At 41.8% G+C, this 17,510-nt stretch overlaps 1 protein-coding gene across 1 annotated transcript in view; it reads left to right on the forward strand.

Moving 5' to 3' along the window:
- The window catches only part of SLC37A1 (solute carrier family 37 member 1), a 40,063-nt gene that overhangs the window by 15,768 nt on the left and 6,785 nt on the right, over nucleotides 1-17,510 (forward strand). The window contains exons 13-17 of the mRNA XM_081858646.1: nucleotides 12,922-13,007; nucleotides 13,399-13,447; nucleotides 14,900-14,973; nucleotides 16,126-16,204; nucleotides 17,024-17,121. Coding sequence (XP_081714772.1) covers nucleotides 12,922-13,007; nucleotides 13,399-13,447; nucleotides 14,900-14,973; nucleotides 16,126-16,204; nucleotides 17,024-17,121 — 386 coding nt within the window. The remainder of the gene's footprint in view (nucleotides 1-12,921; nucleotides 13,008-13,398; nucleotides 13,448-14,899; nucleotides 14,974-16,125; nucleotides 16,205-17,023; nucleotides 17,122-17,510) is intronic.

The following is a 17,510-nucleotide window of genomic DNA, read 5'->3' on the forward strand; positions in this document are numbered from 1 at the left end:
AGTAACAAGGCAGTGGCGTAGCATGGGGGGTGCAGGGGGGCCGGCTGCACCGGGCGCACATGGGCGGGGGGCGTACTCGCAGTAGCAGCTCTCTGCCCCTACTAAAATCCACGGGTTAGGGAGCCCGCGCTCGCTCGGCTTGGCGAGGAAGTCGCGGAAGGGGGAGAGCAAAGCCTTCTGCCGCGGGCCAAAAAAGGAGAGGAAGCCGGGCGGGCGGGCAGGCTGGCTGGCTGGCGGGCGGGGGTCTGGCTGTGCCTGCTGCTGCCATTGCCACTGCTGCCGGGCTTTGACAGCTTGGCGAAGCGGAGGGAGAGGAGCTTTATGGTAATTGCGGCTCTCTCTCCACTGGCCTTCTGGGTAGTGAGCCGAGCCGAGCAGGGAGTCTGGCGAGGGGGTGGGAAGAGACTTTTCCCCCTTTTTTCCACCTCGCCTGGTCAAAAAGGAGAGCGGAGTCTCCTCAGGGCGCCCTCAGGCAGGGCAGGGCAAGGCAAGCAGAGCGAGGAGGAGAGAGAGGGGAAGGGGGGGAGCAGCCAGGAAATGCCACGGTGTGGAGGGGGAATCAATTAAGGAGAGAAAGCAAAAAGCCTTGGAGAAAGGGAAAAAAGAAAAGAAAAGAGGCAGCTCCGGGAGAGCGCGGGGGAAAGAGAAGCCTCGCTGCTGCTGCTGCTTGGGAGAGTACTGTACTTGCCTTGCCCCGGGTTAGGGGGCGCAAATTACTTGCCTTGCCCCGGGTGCTGACAACCCACGCTACGCCGCTGTAACAAGGAAATGTCTTTCTAACATATCTGACATCACACAAGGAAGTACGGTACATTTTAAAGCTACATAAAAGTCTTGTTACCATATGCGTTACATTACAGCAATAAAATGTGACATGCTGTATAGTAATAAAAAGACATTAAAATGTTCATAGTGATTGAGAGCCCACATGGAACATCCAGTATCTAGAAGGGCTTCTGTACTGTGTGTACTATAAAGTAGGTGTCTCATTGTCAAGATGCCCATGATCTGTGAAAATATACAAAGGCTATGTGTACAAAGGCAAATCAAAAGTGTCATTTATAGTGCTGTGAAATTGAAAATAAGTATGTACTCAATCTCCAGATTTTGCCAGACTGTCTCCTCATGTTCAAAGCAGGTAATCAAATTCCTACCCAGACCATAATCATGTTGCTAAGGCTCAACATTTCAATCCATGGCAACCAATTCTATTGGGATCCAATTTGTGTCTCATCTTTACTCATCTTTCGCTTTCTCTGTCCTAGCTAATTCACAATTTCTCTGTTTTATTATTTTGGCTGTTTACACTCTCACTTCTGCCAAGGAGCTCAGGATGGTATACATAGTTTTTTCAAGCCCCTTCATCATTTTATCCTTACCACCCCCTACCCCTGGTAGCTTGCACTGAGAGAGTGCTATTGGCTCAAGGTCAGCCAATGAGCTTCCTGTCTGAACCTGATTTTCCCTGATTCTAGTCTAATATTCTAACCACTACCACACAAGCATGTTTCTGCAGTCGTTCCTCGTCCATCCAGAACTGTGCGTGTTAACTAGGAACAAAATGAATGGATCAAGAATAAGTATACCGTGCCCTCCAGATGCTGTTTGACTCCTAATTCCCATCAGCCCCAGCCAGTGTCACCAGTGAAAAAATACTGTGAGAGTTGTAGTTCAGCTGTGAGAGTTGTAGTTCAGCTACATCTGGAGTGCACTGTGTTGACAACCCTGCTCTAATATATCATTTCTGCAGACTTGTTAAGCAATCAAATAATGCTCTACAGGAACACTCACACAACCAAACCTCCAACATGGCAGTTATAGTGTTCCTGGACAACAATATCTAATTATATATAGCCAAGACTATTAAAATAATATATACGGTAATTTCAACCTTTGAAATATTCCTGTATCACATTTCTTCAAGGCAGTGGAGCAAGGCTGTCATGGATCTGCTGGATCCAAAACAAAACCATTCCAGCTAGACTGGAACTGGTACAGGAAAAAGAATGAAATAGCTTCCCTGTCCATCTTTGGATACAGAGGCTAAGCCACACTGCCTCACTGCTCTGACTGGAGCTTAGCATGGTTCAGTTGTTCTATTTAAAATCTGCTTATGTTGACAACTTTCTGCCTGTATTTGATTTCTTTTACTAGTCCCACTCTTTATTGTATGGAAAACTGACTTGAGGCATGCACGTGATTGAGTCATACTCTGTCAAATTTTGTCTCTTATTGCTTATCCATAAGAAGGATGAGGCCTCATGGAAATTTGCAGTCTCCTGACATAACTAAATTTTCTTTTTTTTAAAAAAAAGCTTGCAAAGCTGGATTTCATTGAGGTTATTATTCAAACCTTTTTAAGGTTTTGACTGGTAAATGTTTCTAAACAGCAAAAACCTATTTTGAAGAGGGCCAGCCCAGGATGTTTTGCTCCAATACAATCCCTCACAGTTCTGGCCTGTGCTGCTTCTCTGCCTGTGCCATCATCTGCACCTCTGCGCCCCATGGGTACAGCAGGGAGAACACATGGAAGCACAGAGGAGGTGGCAGCAGCAGTAAGCAGTATGTTCCTCGGGCCCAGATCTGCCGTCTGAGGCAACAGTCTCAACTTGCCTCGTAGGTGGGCTGGCCCCGATTTGAAATATTGGTAAAGTAAAAATAGTTTATTTGGTTCTATGCAATGAGGTGTTCTGTTAGATTAATTGTATTACTTTAATTTAGGGAGAACTACATAAGCACTGTAATACTCCACAAGTTATCGAGCATAACACCTACAAAGAATATGCCATCCAGATTCAGCCTGTTAAAAAATTTGCTAATGAGTCACGCTGTGGTTGGGAGCCATTTGGTAAGTAGTCTATCCCCCACCCCATAAACTGGAATATAATCTAAAGGAAAAATTTGTATTGTTTTGTTCTGCAATTCCTCACAGTTCTGTGCACTCCTGCACATAGGAACTGGTTTGTGGGGCAGGGTGGCTGGCAATAGGGGGAAGAGAATGCCCAAACTTTGTTACAGTGTTTGAAACTTCACACTGTGCAAGATGTTCCACTTTTTAAAGCCCTGGTATAATTCTGGAGACTATAATGAATGCCCGTTATATCAAGCTGATCAATTTATTCATGAATGGTACAAACTATGCAGGTATATAATTTGATTAAACACAATTTGCTTAAGGAGCAAACTATCGTTTTAACCTGCTAGAATCCCTCTTTGAAGTTGCAAAGAGACTGAAAATGTATTGTTCAGACTTTTTAATGGCTATTTGTGCCTTAAAAATTCAATCTCATGAACTTTAACAAACATGTGTTCCTAGATAAGAGCAACTACAAACAGTTGTTGGGAGCCCTGGATTATTCATTCCTATGTGCTTATGCAGTTGGGATGTATCTGAGGTAAAATTCTTTTACTCTTTTAAAAATCCTTTTTCATGCTTTCAAGTTGTAAATATATGATTGCTTAATCTCTGATCTACTGTGCTCAGTTGCTTACAAGCTTTTGAGGAGCGGAGGAAGGAATTATTGAAAAGAATAAAATTTAGGAGACTGTGTGCCCTAGGATTTAGGAATGTAGATTCTAGAGTACAGAATATTCCCTATTACAGTAGCTCACCAAAGCTGCTTAAAAAGGAATAAATTCAAATCCTGTCCCTACTGTGGCTGAGAAGAATCAATCATGATTTCAGATGAGCACTATCAGCTCATGACTTCGATTCTTGTTACTGAATACAAACCAAAATGTTTGGCTTGAAATATGAAAACTGAATACAAACAACTCACAATAATGCAACTTTGTAAAGTTTCTCAAATTGTTCTTTTTATTATAGTGCTACTACATTGTTATTTGTAAACTCTGCATTTTCTGGATTTTAACCATAGCTTACCATGCAAATGCCCATGTAATATCTTCAGATTTTTCGGGTTATACATGCTCAGCATGCTTCAAAAATCAATCCCTTTTTATTTTTCCTGAATTCAAAGTGGCATAATAGGTGAACGTTTGCCTATCCGGTATTATCTCACTGGAGGGATGTTTGCCAGCGGACTCTTCACTGCCATGTTTGGATTTGGTTACTTCTATAATATACACAGCCTGTGGTTCTACATCGTGGCTCAGGTAGGCACACCTGGGTTTCTTTTCTCACTTGGAATTTTCAGACATGACAAAAAAAAGAACTGCCTTTCTGGAACTGCCTCAAAATCCACATAGTTTCCCATGACAACCTGTCCATAGCACCTCCTGTTCCAAAGGATACTGCAGGGGTGAGGAACCTCTGGCCTGCGAGCCAGTTGACCTACTAGGGGTTCAGATTTGGCCCATGAAGCTGTCTTCCCTCATCCATGCCCACCTGTTTCACACATGATGTTAGCTGTGACATCAGGTGTGGGCCTAGTAGAAGTGCAGCTGCCAATGCACAATCAGGAACTTTAAAATCTGTTGGCCAGGGAAAGCACTGCTAAGTGTTGACCTGTTAGGAAGTCTATGACTTCTCTTTCATGCTGGCAGCACACGAGCTGTGGAAGCTGCTCTAGAGGAGCTTTTCCCAATCTGGCACCCTCTAGGTGTGTTAAACTGCAACTCCCAGCAACTCACCATTGTCTGTGCTGGCTAGGGCTGATGGAAGTTGCCATCCAAAACATCTGGAGAACAACAGGTTGGGGGATGGTGCTCTAGAGCATTTGGGAATAAATGGATGGTCATTATTCACTTGCGATCATTGGGACTGGCAAGTGTAGGGGGGAGAGTTGACATTGCTGTCTAGGAAACAAAGAATATATAACAATGAGGATTGACTAGGCTGTGCAAGCTTTGTGGTCTTTGATATGTTTAACACAACTTTGAATATTATTTTTAATGTTGGCTTCTTGGACATACTGCATTATCTGGTGAAACAGTTGTTTCAAGATAACTATTGCAAAGTTTTCAAATTTCAGATGGCTAATGGATTGGTGCAAACTACTGGCTGGCCCAGTGTGGTTACCTGCATTGGCAACTGGTTTGGGAAAGGAAGGTAAATCTTTTATAATCTGTTTGTCTTGGGTGGGGTTGGACACACTGCAAACTAAGTGAAATAGTCTGCCTCATAACTCAGTAACTCACAGATTTTAAAAGCTATGTTTTACAGTGAAGTTGTGCCATTTAACATTCCTTGTTAGTGTAATCAAAGACAGTAACATATTAAGCAATTTGAAGTTCCTGAGGGAAAAGTGATAGCATGAGAAGTGTATATGGGGTCTTTGTTGACACATAAGCATAAAGGCATGTTAGAGGCACAACCTACTTGATACTGAAGCACTTAGCTGAGAATATAGGAAATGTCTTGGAGATTAAGGATGCCATTCTTCAAGACTACTCACAGGTTTTGCCAGCCATACATACTGGTCATGTGCCTGTTCCTGTCTGCTGCTTTGGATTTGAATAGGAGCACTTCAAGTTGAAGAAACCTGCATTTCAGGACTGCAGGGATGAGTAGCCCAGAGCAAGCCCTGAGACTAGACAAAGTGAAGCAACTGCTCCCAGATGTTTCTCTGGCTGCTTGCTTGTTGCTGACCTGGGCTGGTGTCAACTACTTGCCTTCTTCCAATATGTTATGGGGAGTGCTGCTTTGAAATGCTCTTCTCTAAGCAAGCAGGCAGAGAGGCAGACAGCATAGGCCACAAATGCTAGCAGGCACTGCTCCACTCACATGATTCACGCAAGTGCTACTTCTGCTGCACTGCAGTTTTCTGTTTGAGCAGGTAGCAAGCGGGTGCCAGGCAGAGCGGGGAATGAATGATGGCAAGATGTTGGAGGTCACAGCTGTGTTGTGCCACCTAGCCTACCCTGCACCCTCTATCCTAGCCTGCCACTCTATGGTGTGGTGGAGGACGCTATCCCAACAACAGTGCTAAAGTAAAATTCAGTTGCCATGCTGGTCAACAGCATCTGAATGGTGAATGAGGAATTACCCTCTTGTCCTTCACCGTGGGCAGGCCAAATTCTTCTGCCAGTCCTGCATACATAGGAAAGCACATCAGAATCCAACACAAAATCTACCTGGACACCCCCCAACTTGAAGTATTTCAAGTACTGAAAACTTAAGTGCACTAATGTCTCACCTGGGTAAAATGAATGTTGATGAAAAGTTCTAAAAGACACAATTTTCCTTTGTTTATTATAGGAGAGGATTGATCATGGGATTATGGAACTCGCACACTTCAGTGGGGAATATTTTAGGGTCCCTAATAGCTGGCTATTGGGTGTCTACCTCCTGGGGTTTGTCCTTTGTGGTGCCTGGCGTTATCATAGCTTTAATGGGGATTGTCTGCTTCCTGTTTCTTATTGAACGTAAGTACCTGTTCTGAAATGAATTTATGCAAAACTGAGCAGGTTCTGGGTTGCAATACATGTAATTGATCAATATTGTTCATAGACCATACACACACAAAAATCCTCTAGCTTGTGCTGCATTAAAAAAGAGGTTGAGTGTGCATGCCGGGTAAGTGGATGAATGGAGCAGAAGAATGTGTATGTGATTCTGCAGTCTTATATCCTCACCTCCAGGTTTGGTTGCAAACCAAGATTATGGGTAACTTGGAGTTGACACAAAGCAGTTACTAAAATTTGCATCCAGTCAGAAGCCTGCTTTCATGATAATTATGCATTTTTAGATATTGTGTGTTAGCAGCATTTTATAAAACAAACCATAAACATTTCCATGAGTGCTTGGAAGATATCCATGAATTTCTGTGTTTCTGTTGTGTTATTTCAGATCCTAGGGATGCAAACTGCACAAGTTCATCATCCAGTGTAAGTAATGACTTTTAGGGACCTCATTAATTGCATTTTCTCCATTTCCAATTTCACAATACTAGTTTTCAACCAGCATATGTGGGGCGTGGTGGGTGTACATAAAGGAGAAAAGCAGATGGTTCAGAGTGAAAGCTGGGGGGGGGATCTCATTTCCCCTCTTTTTCTTGAACCTTCTGCTTGAAAGACTTCTGTACACCTCAAAGGCTTGAAAGCACTACTTTCCCGTAATAAACCTATGTGAACCCCTCCCCCCAAAAAAATCTGGGGGGTGGAAAATAGGGAAGTGTTCATGAAACACACAAAAAACAACAACACACGGGCCAGGATGAAAATGGGCTAAATATGTTTGCCTCATGTGCAGTATAAGCGAAAGTATCTGAGTTTATGTATTACCAAGCTTTCCAGTTGTCACTGCAGATAAAAGAGAAAAAAGATTGAAGCCTAATCCTAATGTTTATTTAGATGCCTCATTGACTTTAATAAGGCTTTCTTTCAAGTAGGATTGTAGTAGGATTGTTCTTAATATCTCTTATAAAAATATCTTTCAGAATTCAAAAAGTTACATGAATGGGCCAGATAGATACACCATTCAGAAACCAGAATTAAGCGCTAAGAAAACAAGTTTATCTTGGGTAAATCAAAAATACTTTCATAATTAGATTTTTAAAAGCTTGCATGAATTCATATTTAAGCAAATTACCTTAATGCTTTGAGGGGGGATGATTGAATGAAGCAGCATTTGCTTAATCACATATTTTCCAACTGTCCCTGTTTATGAGAGACAGATGTGACCTTCTGTTATCTGCCCTTGGTAAATCAGTGTTTCTATTTTGTCCCTTCTGCCTTTGGGAAGATTTGGAAGATGTATTTTTAAAAGAATGCTAGTATATATGCACATGTGCATAAGCTTCCCTTCCAACCCTGTGCAACTGCATATCCTGACAGTTAATTTCAGTGAATGTGTTTCAGTTTCAGCTATTTTATTTAATTAGAACCAAATTCATTGTGTGCTTAAGCAATGAATTCTCAAGTTTTAACAGAGGACACTTACGAATACATGTGGTTTAGAAAGCATTGCAGAGCAATGTGGGTGTGCTGAGTAGCATGTAGACAGCAGCTTTCAGCAAGGAGTAATAATAGATCATTAGTATGAGAACAGGGGTGTTTTGTGTATGCAAGAGTGGCCCTGTCCTATCCTGCGGGATGTTGGAGGGCATGTAAATATGTATTTATTTGCTTGAAGTTAGCAGTGCAATACGTATGTTTAGCAGTATCTTTCTTTTTGCAAAATTTATTGCCCTGTGGCTTATGCAATATCTTATTGATTGTAAAACTAACAGCACCACCCAAATGTGGATAATGATTTAGCTCTCTGCACACAGAGAACAGGGTACACAGATTCTATGCACAAAAGCCCAGACAAGGAAGTTCGTAATAACATGAGCAGTAGCAACTATCCTTGGCCAAGGTCTTCCACTTATTCCTACAAACTCAGGGCTCCTCCAAATGGCCTGTTTGTTCAGCATTCATCCTGATTTGCAGGCACAAAGCTTATGGGGTGCTCAGATTGCATCCAGTCTTTATTGGGATTTCTTTCTTTCTGATTTGTTTGTAGGTGGTTATATGAAAATGAGCATCCATCCTTCATTCATTCTGATTTGCTCATGGTGTGCTTACATCTTCCTATTAATCACCCTACACCAGCAGTTCAAAACCTGTGGGTCCCCAGATGTTGTTGGACTACAATTCCCATCATCCCTGAGCGCTGGCCTTGCTAGCTAGGGATCATGGGACCCACAGGTTGAGAAAGGCTGCCCTACACTTTCAAATACATGAGATGTTGCCTAGATACTACTTCACCAAAAACCCATAATCTAACAACCTACTTCTATATGAAGCTGGTATGTCCTACTGCCCAGTTAGTGTGTTTCCTCCTTTAAGAAAACACCTCTTGGAATGGGGCTAATTCTGTTAATATCTTGAGGAAAGACCTCCCCTAAGAAAGTACTAGCTAATAAGGCCATGTGGCATACGCTTGAAGAAATCCATACATAATGGCATTTTTGTCAAGTTGAATATGTCATATGAGAATTGGTCTTGTGGCAGGTAACATGATTCCATAAGTAAGTTTAAAGTGCTTCAGCCATTGGTGTTTCAAAAGTAGTTTATGGTTCCAATTAACCTATTAAAATGCAAAATTATTTCATGTTATCAGTACATTAATACACGAGTGGCTTGGTTTATTGCCTTCATTGAACTTGATGGGGTCTTTTGTAGGATCCAGAGAAGCACTGCCTGCTCCCTGACAATGAGAAGTGCAACAAGTCACTGAATCATAACAATGGAGGCTGTGAGGAAACTGAAAACAGGAAGTCTGCTATAAGTTTTTCTGGAGCTTTGCGAATACCTGTGAGTATACAGTGGTTCCTTGGGTTACAGACACTTCAGGTTACAGACTCTGCTAATCCAGAAATAGTACCTTGGGTTAAGAACTTTGCTTCAGGATGAGAACAGAAATTGTGCAGCAGCGGCCCAGCGGCAGCGGGAGGCCCCATTTCAGGTTAAGAACGGACCTCTGGAATGAATTAAGTTCTTAACCCAAGGTACCATTGTACGTCGCCATCTTCAAATCTGAACTGAGGCTTGGCCCTTATCTTTTTCAGAAGATGAAAGTAATAGTAATAGTAACAGCTTCTACTATGTCAGCTTCTCCTGGGACAGTAGCTATACCATGGAAACAAAAGATAATGCATCAATCGGAGGTACCTTTTACCCTCACTGGTTGTGTGCAATATCTGAACCATGAACCAAGCTGGGCCTCGCAGTCTTCAGCAAGGGCTCATGTGTGTCTCATCTAATGGAAATGTGGAGGGCGGCTACTCAAGAATTGGCTTTTCCAGCTGTGGCTCCTCATCTGTGGAATGCTCTCCCCACAGAAACACAGAACTAAGACATTTTTATTTACTCAGTATTTTGCTGATGGAGTTAACCTGTGGTGCTCACCTTCTAGTGGTATTTCTCCTGCTTTTTGTATTGCTGGATGAGCATTTTAGTAATTTTGTATGCCTTTCTAAATTTGCCTTTTAATTGGTTTTTTCCCCCTGTTTGTATATTATTTTAAGTCATTTTGAGAAATTTCTTTTTTGTATAAAATCACTAAGAAACTCAATGATGAATATTGGCCCGAATATAAGCCACACCTGAATATGTTGTACCTTTAAAATTGGAGGGGGGGGGGTAAAAAAGTATGCTTTTAAAAAAATTAAAATTATTTTTTCTTCTGTTCTCTGTAGGGAGTTGTAGAATTCTCACTCTGCCTGTTATTTGCCAAACTGGTCAGCTACACTTTTCTTTTCTGGCTTCCATTGTACATCACAAATGTAGGTAAGTATCTGTGTTTAAATAATCATGTATATGTGATCCACATAAAGATAAATGTATTCCGAAGTAAGGTAAATGTAAAAAGGTAAAGGACCTCTGGATGGTTAAATCCAGTCAAAGGCGACTATTGGGTTGCAGCGCTCATCTCGCTTTTCAGGCCAAGTGAGCTAGCATTAGTCCTAAAACAGCTTTCCAGGTCATGTGGCCAGCATGACTAAACCACTTCTGGTGCAACGGGCCACCATGACAGAAGCCAGAGCACATGGAAATGCCGTTTACCTTCCTGCTACAGTGGGAAGTAATAGCTGACAAAAGGGAAGATAGTATTATCAAGGTGGATATTATTCTTATTATAATTTATATCCTGTCCTTCCTCCCAATGGACCCCCCCCCCTTTTACAGTGATGATCGGAGATTAAAGCAGGTAACTGGGTATCTCGCTCACCCAAAGAGACCTCTTGTGTGCCCAAAACCAGTGCTAATGATGATTGCGTCCTCCTATCAGCTGATGTAATAGGAGGGTGGTCCTGCTTGATTTGGCAAGGCACCATTACTATACTTTGCAAAATGCAGCTTCTGCAGAGTATAGTAAAGATGCCTTGCAAAATCAAGCAAGATCCCCCCCCCTTCCAACCATGTAATTGCTAATAGCAGCTTTGGAAGTTGGTGAGTTACCCTGGGAAAGAGTAAAGCACCCATTTCCAGATCACCATTTTTGCAGCCTTGAAAGTTGCCCTATAGGGCTGCTAGTTATCAAAACAAAACACTAGTCATGGATCTGCCACACCACATCTGGGTTTGCCCTGAATAACTTGGAACAGATACCTATTTTGTATGCATTGTAATATATAACCTTAATTCTTAGTGCCACCTACCAGCTTGTTAAACTTATATATTGCCTTTCTCCCATCATGAACACAAGACCCCCACAATCAGCCAGTTTTGTGGCTCCTGAAAAAAATCTAAGCAATTCCTGCTGCTTTTTTTTATTTCCTTCACTGACAGAACATATTGATGCTAAACGAGCAGGTGATCTATCCACACTATTTGATGTTGGAGGAATCTTTGGTAAGTTTGCAACTTAGTGTTTGATACTTTAAAACTGCACACACAGAATCTATATGTTTCCGAATTGATTTGATATCCTTAAACACAGAGGCAAGAGCTATGGAGAAAAGCAGGTGGTGGGAACTGGTCAGACAAACTGAGCTGCTGAGCTGAAAGAGAGAATATTAAGCAGATGGTGGTTTTTGTAGCAGGTGGAGCACAACAAAAGTAATACAATATTTAAACCAATTCACATCTAAATACCTACATAACTAATATAGCAGTAGCATCGTACTCAAAACTGACTTCACCCATCACAGATCTCTACCTCTAAAGCCTTATGAAAGAAGTGTGCAAAACAAGTACACTGTCAAGGTAAATGACATCTCAGTGGGGAGAGCAATCAAAAAGCCTATTCACAGGCCCTTGTGCTCCTCATTCCAAGCAGAGACCACCAAGAGAGCCTTGCCTTCTGATTGAAATTAACAGTCAGGAATCAACAAGAGTTGATGCTATGCTCTATTTCAGACATTGGGAAGAAATGTTTTAATTTAACAAATTTATCTACCGCCCTTCAAAAATAACATTCTTCCCAAGGCAGTTTACAGACTACATCAACATACAGACAAAAAAAATACAACACTGCTTAGAATATATTGATCACCTGAACCCATTGTTTATCAAAATACTCCAGCAAAATATAACATAGTACTAAATAAAGCAACTTCCAGAATTAGACAAGATTATCAAATCTCCAGCCAAACCACAATTTATTGCAACAAGCCACGAAAAAAGGTGAGTTTTTAATGCCACTTGAAAGTGTCCAAGGATGAACCCTGCCTGATAGGGACTTTAAAGGTAAACACCAGTACTTTCAGTTCAGACTTGAGTGCTGGGCTCCAACCAATTTCTGAAGCACCTTTAAAAGGCAGCCTCATGTAGATAGAGTGCATTATGGTAGTTTAGTCTGGATGTCACTATCGCATGGGTGTCTGTGCTGAGGTCCAGTGGGAAATGGTGGTGGGCATGTAGAGATTGAAACTGAAGAGGCTATGGGGAAATAGATTTGGGAGCGTTCCGCATAAAAGTGGTAGCTGGAACCTTCAGAACAAAAAGATTACTCAATGAAAGAGTACAGAGTAGGAAAAAATGGGAATACATGAGCCCTAAAAAGATTTGTCTACTCTAGCATCCTGTTTCCTTCAGTGACCAAACTGATACCTCTTGATAAAGCAAGGCCTGTCAAGGTTTCCGCAGTGGCTGGGAGGGGCCTTACGAGGTTGGATCTCCCCCTGCAAATTCAAACTTATTTCTTCATCCCCTGAGAAGGAGACCTGAAACTTCCTAAGGTCCCTGGGACACTTTCTGAGGAACCACAGGAGTGTGTTCTAAAAAAAGAAGAGGAGGAGGAGGAGGGGAAGATGGACATTTTGTGCATTTGTGCTTTTGGGTTTCCCACGGGTATCTGGTTGACCACTGTGAGAACAGGATGCCGGGCTAGATGAGCCCTTCTTATTTATTCCACTTTGATCAATTACAGTGTAGAAATTATTGGCTATAGTACTACTGGCTTTGTTGATGCATAATATATGCAGGGCACTTCTTTAAGAAAACTAAAGGATGCCCTTTATGGATAGTGTCTAATGTTGTTGCAAACATGTCCTCACTTAGAGATTCAGTTCCCCTAATCTTTTTCCACAGGTGGAATTTTGGCAGGCATAATATCAGACAGACTGAAGAAAAGAGCTACAACTTGTGGCATGATGCTTTTGATTGCAGCACCCACGGTACGGCCTGCTGTCTCAACTACAGTGATAAAATTAGATGTGTCTGCTAGCTGGTGCTGGTTTAGCGATGAAGGGGTGGATTTCTAATGTTCTGCTGTTGTAACTGTTTAAGTGACTTTGTTCCCCACTGAAACATAAGATTCTGTTCCCTCTTGAAGGATTAGCCTTAACTACTGTGAAAATCATTATAAAATCCTAGAACTCACCTTGCTTCCTACATAGCAGAGATCTATAGTCGCTTTGTCAGGCCTGTCGTCTATGCCAGAAGATCCCAAAATGCAAAATAATGCAGATTTATTAATTGATACCCAGCAAAGACAACTGATCTTGTTATTGAAAAGTTAAAGTTTCATGATGAGTTGAGCTAACTGTTGCTTTATGTCTACTTTAGCTATACCTATTTTCAGCAATCAGTAAAATGGGCTTTGAGGCCACCATAGGTGAGTTCTGTTTTCTAGCATTATTTTTTTTAACCTATTTGGGATGATTAAAAATATATCTGGGAATGTATTTCATAATATATTATAAAATATAAGTACTGAACATAGGTCTAAGATGGTCGCTCCTAATGGTATTTATAGACCAGTTCTGTTTTGGTGTTGTTGGTTTTTCCCCCAATTGAGAATTATCTGCTCGTGAGAGCAGTGTAGCTCATGAAGCACAATCTCACATATCAATCACAGCAACATCAGTGATCTGGAGCCTAAATTGCTTCTCTGCTAATAGCTTGCCTTTTGCAAAGGCTAATGGGAGATAGTGGAATTAGCTCTACTCCCTTAATTCAGGGCATGGTGGCCTGGGTGTATGAACTCCTTACTGTTGTCTCAAAATTCATATGCAGAGGGGCTCTAGCCAACCAATAGTAATCATGTGAATGTCTGGGGGCAAACAGACAAAATATACTTCCATTTCTTTCTTCCCCACTGCATTTAAATATATTTCCTACTTCCTTACTTGGGACTGACAATCTGGAACTGGAAATAAGTAGTACAGATAATTTTCAGCCATAGTTTTACTTAGTATACCTAAATAGTAATTACTGCTTTGGAGGGGTCTAATATAGTAAGTAGATCATTGCAGTGTTGCTGTTTGTGAGTTGCGTAGTCACTAGTAGCAAATAGGAATTAGCTGCTGAAGCTCAGGACTGACAGACTCAGAAGTACAGCTCAGCAGCAAGTGGCTTGCAGATAGCATCCTTTGCCAACTTAAGTACATGTGAGCTGCTCCCACTGAACCTAATGGGGCTTAACCTCAGGTAGACTTGCATAGGATTTCACTGTGTGCCTCTCTTTTGCCTTTGGAGGCCTCCTGTTTCTACTAAGGTCCAAAGTAAGCAGCAGCAGCAAGTTAGTGAGTTCTGTGCTTGTTCTCACTGTGGAAGAGACAGGTACAAGGACTGATTGCCATCATTTGCCTCACAATCGGCAAATAAATGTGGCAGAAGGCAAGGCAGGGCAGATATGGCAGCAGTGTGTCTTATGCAGACTACAACACAACACTCTGCTCTTATTTGCCCCCAGTTCTTTCTGTTATCCATGCCTTCTCATCCTTAATTTCCAAGGCTGTGTTAAGTTGAATGTCTGCTTGTCAGTTCAGTTTTACCAATAAGTCAATTTAGGATAAGAATGCCAGTCCCCTCTGTTACTTAACTTCTCCCATGCTTTCATTTCAAATATACACCAAGAACAATCTACTGGCTATTTATTACTGGGTGACCATTTTTTTTTACCTTATAAGGTAGTTTGGAAAACAGAGCTTCCACTGTTTATAATTTCCTAACTCGTCTGTTTGAAATAAATGTGCATTGATTAATAGATCTTTCACCCTCCATGTATTGTTAGAGCGAGCACAAATTCTTATAATCTGGTTGTTGTGTTTAATCTCATTTCAAGTTATGCTGCTCATCAGCGGAGCGCTTGTAAATGGCCCTTATGCGTTGATCACAACAGCTGTCTCAGCTGACTTGGTGAGTATGTATCTGTCTTAAATGTTCAGGTTAGTTCTCATAATATATTAGTCATTTTCATTTTAATAAGAACAGGGACACATGAAAGGAAGAGGCACAATGTTCTAGAGAAGGACAGAATCCATAGGCCAGCGTGGCTTCCTCTCTCCATTAGCCTTGAAGTGTGTGGGTTGGATGGCCCCTCGAAGAAGATCCTCACTAATCTACAACTAGGTTTATGGTGGTGTATCCAGTATCTGTATAATCCAATAGATACAATTTGAGAAGGAAGGTAGGAAAGGCTCCTGTCTTGACCTAATGCAAGTTCCAGTATATGGTTTTAAGGAGGAGTATCTGAAGAAGTGTGCATGCACACGAAAGCTCATACCTAGAACTAACTTAGTTGGTCTTTAAGGTGCTACTGGAAGGATTTTTTTTTCTTTTATTTTGTTTTGACTATGGCAGACCAACACGGCTACCTACCTGTTCAGAAAAGATGTTTTATTTATCCTTTAATTTAAATATTGGAAAAGTCTTCTTTCTTTGGCGATCACTCGTAGCCGAGTAAGATTGTCTTCCATAAACACGGTTTTAACAATGAGTCCATAGGTGACTGTGGAGGCCAATTCTGGATCCGCACGTCCTTCCACAGTGGGGACACTGGTTTCTGGGTGGGAGTTGATCACAGTGTGGATTTTCCAAGCATGCCTTCCTCTTAGCACGTTTCTCCCTTGCGTCCTGAGTTCGAGTGTCTTCAAAGCCCATGACACCTTTGGTAAAGGCTGTTCTCCAACTGGAGTGCTCGCAGGCCAGTGTTTCCCAGTATTGGAAGAGTACCCCAGTCTACAGTTACTCAACACAGCTGTGTGTAAGAATTTTGGCTTGCTGCTCTGTGGTGGTAGTGGGACTACAAGATAGAGGAACATCTGAAATGGCCCAAATGCAAAAGCATTTAAGAGAAACTGTTGCAATGTCTAGTTTTGATTGATATAGGTTGAGCACCCCCAGATCCACCCATTCAGCTTTGTGAAACAAAGACTATTTATTTCATTTATATTCCACCTCTTCATCCTAGGAGCTCAAAAAAGCGGAACTGTATAAATGACAAATGATTGTTAATATTGCTACTATCTGTGCTAAAATTATTAAGGTCTGAACATTTTGTTTTCAAAGGGTACCCATAAAAGTCTCAAGGGAAATGCAAAAGCACTCTCCACTGTTACAGCTATCATTGATGGAACAGGTTCAGTAGGTAAGCTTTCGCTCCCAAAATATCTGCCTTAAGAACAAAAGTTCAGTTGATGGGTCTAGTTGTAGAATGACTCTACAAGGGCCATCGAGTCCAACCCCCTGCCAAGCAGGAAACACCATCAGAGCACTCCTGACATATGGTTGTCAAGCCTCTGCTTAAAGACCTCCAAAGAAGGAGACTCCACCACACTCCTTGGCAGCAAATTCCACTGTCGAACAGCTCTTACTGTCAGGAAGTTCTTCCTAATGTTTAGGTGGAATCTTCTTTCTTTCTTGTAGTTTGGAAGCTGCAGACCTGGAAATCTAATTGTAGCTGCAGACCTGGAAATCTGTGCCCATCACCCCTCAGTTATTTTTCAATGGAAATCCAAGCACTTTCCTGGAACATCTCAGAGCGTTGTCCCCCCCCCCCCCCCCCGCTTTGTTGCTTTCCCCAGAAAAACCCATCTTTACCATTTAATCAGAGCAAATGGCAAATCCGGTTTTCCACGGATGACCATTTGCTTCGATTCAGCGATAAATAACCAGTTTTTGCAGGAAAAACAGAGCCCCCCCCCCCTGAAAAAAAGGGGTCAGACCTGGAAAGTCCAGACCTCTGTCTAGAAATGCAGAGCAAAAGTAAGTTTGGATGAGCCCTCTGTCCTATGTCATTTCAAGAGGAATATTTGTGGTTTTATGAAGCAGTGGCGACATACCTAGAAGCCACTTCCGAATATGTTATTGATGTTGAAATCTCAGGAACGTATAAAATATTATGCAGCCTGTCAGATGTGCTGCTTCTTGCACTGTACTGCTTTAACCTGTGTGTCCTGTGTTTTAGGTGCTGCTCTGGGACCTTTGTTAGCTGGTCTCCTCTCTCCTTCTGGTTGGAACAATGTGTTTTATATGCTGATGATAGCAGATGCTTGTGCCTTGCTAGTAAGTCAAAGTATGGAATAGTACCATATTTCTGTGTCCTGTAGGCTCCTTTGTTAAAAGGAGTTCAGTTTAATGCATTGACTGCATTGATTTCATAGAATCATCAAATTGTAGAGTTGGAATGCAGGAATCTCAACTAAACCATCCATGACAGGTGGCCATCCAACCTTTGCCTAAAAAGTCTTCAAGGGAGGAGAGTCACCACCTTCTGAGGGAGTCCACTGCACTGTCGAACAACTCATAACATCAGAAAGTTCTTCCTGATGTTGAGTCAGAATCTAGCTGTGTAGAGTTCTATTTAATACTTTTAATGTCTCATTTTCCCAAATGGCTTGATTTATATTTCCAAGCAGGAGCGCAACTTACACAGTATATCACTCTTTTATAGT

Source organism: Podarcis erhardii (genome assembly GCF_964252035.2).
Source record: "Podarcis erhardii genome assembly, chromosome: 4".
Lineage (NCBI taxonomy): Eukaryota > Metazoa > Chordata > Lepidosauria > Squamata > Lacertidae > Podarcis > Podarcis erhardii.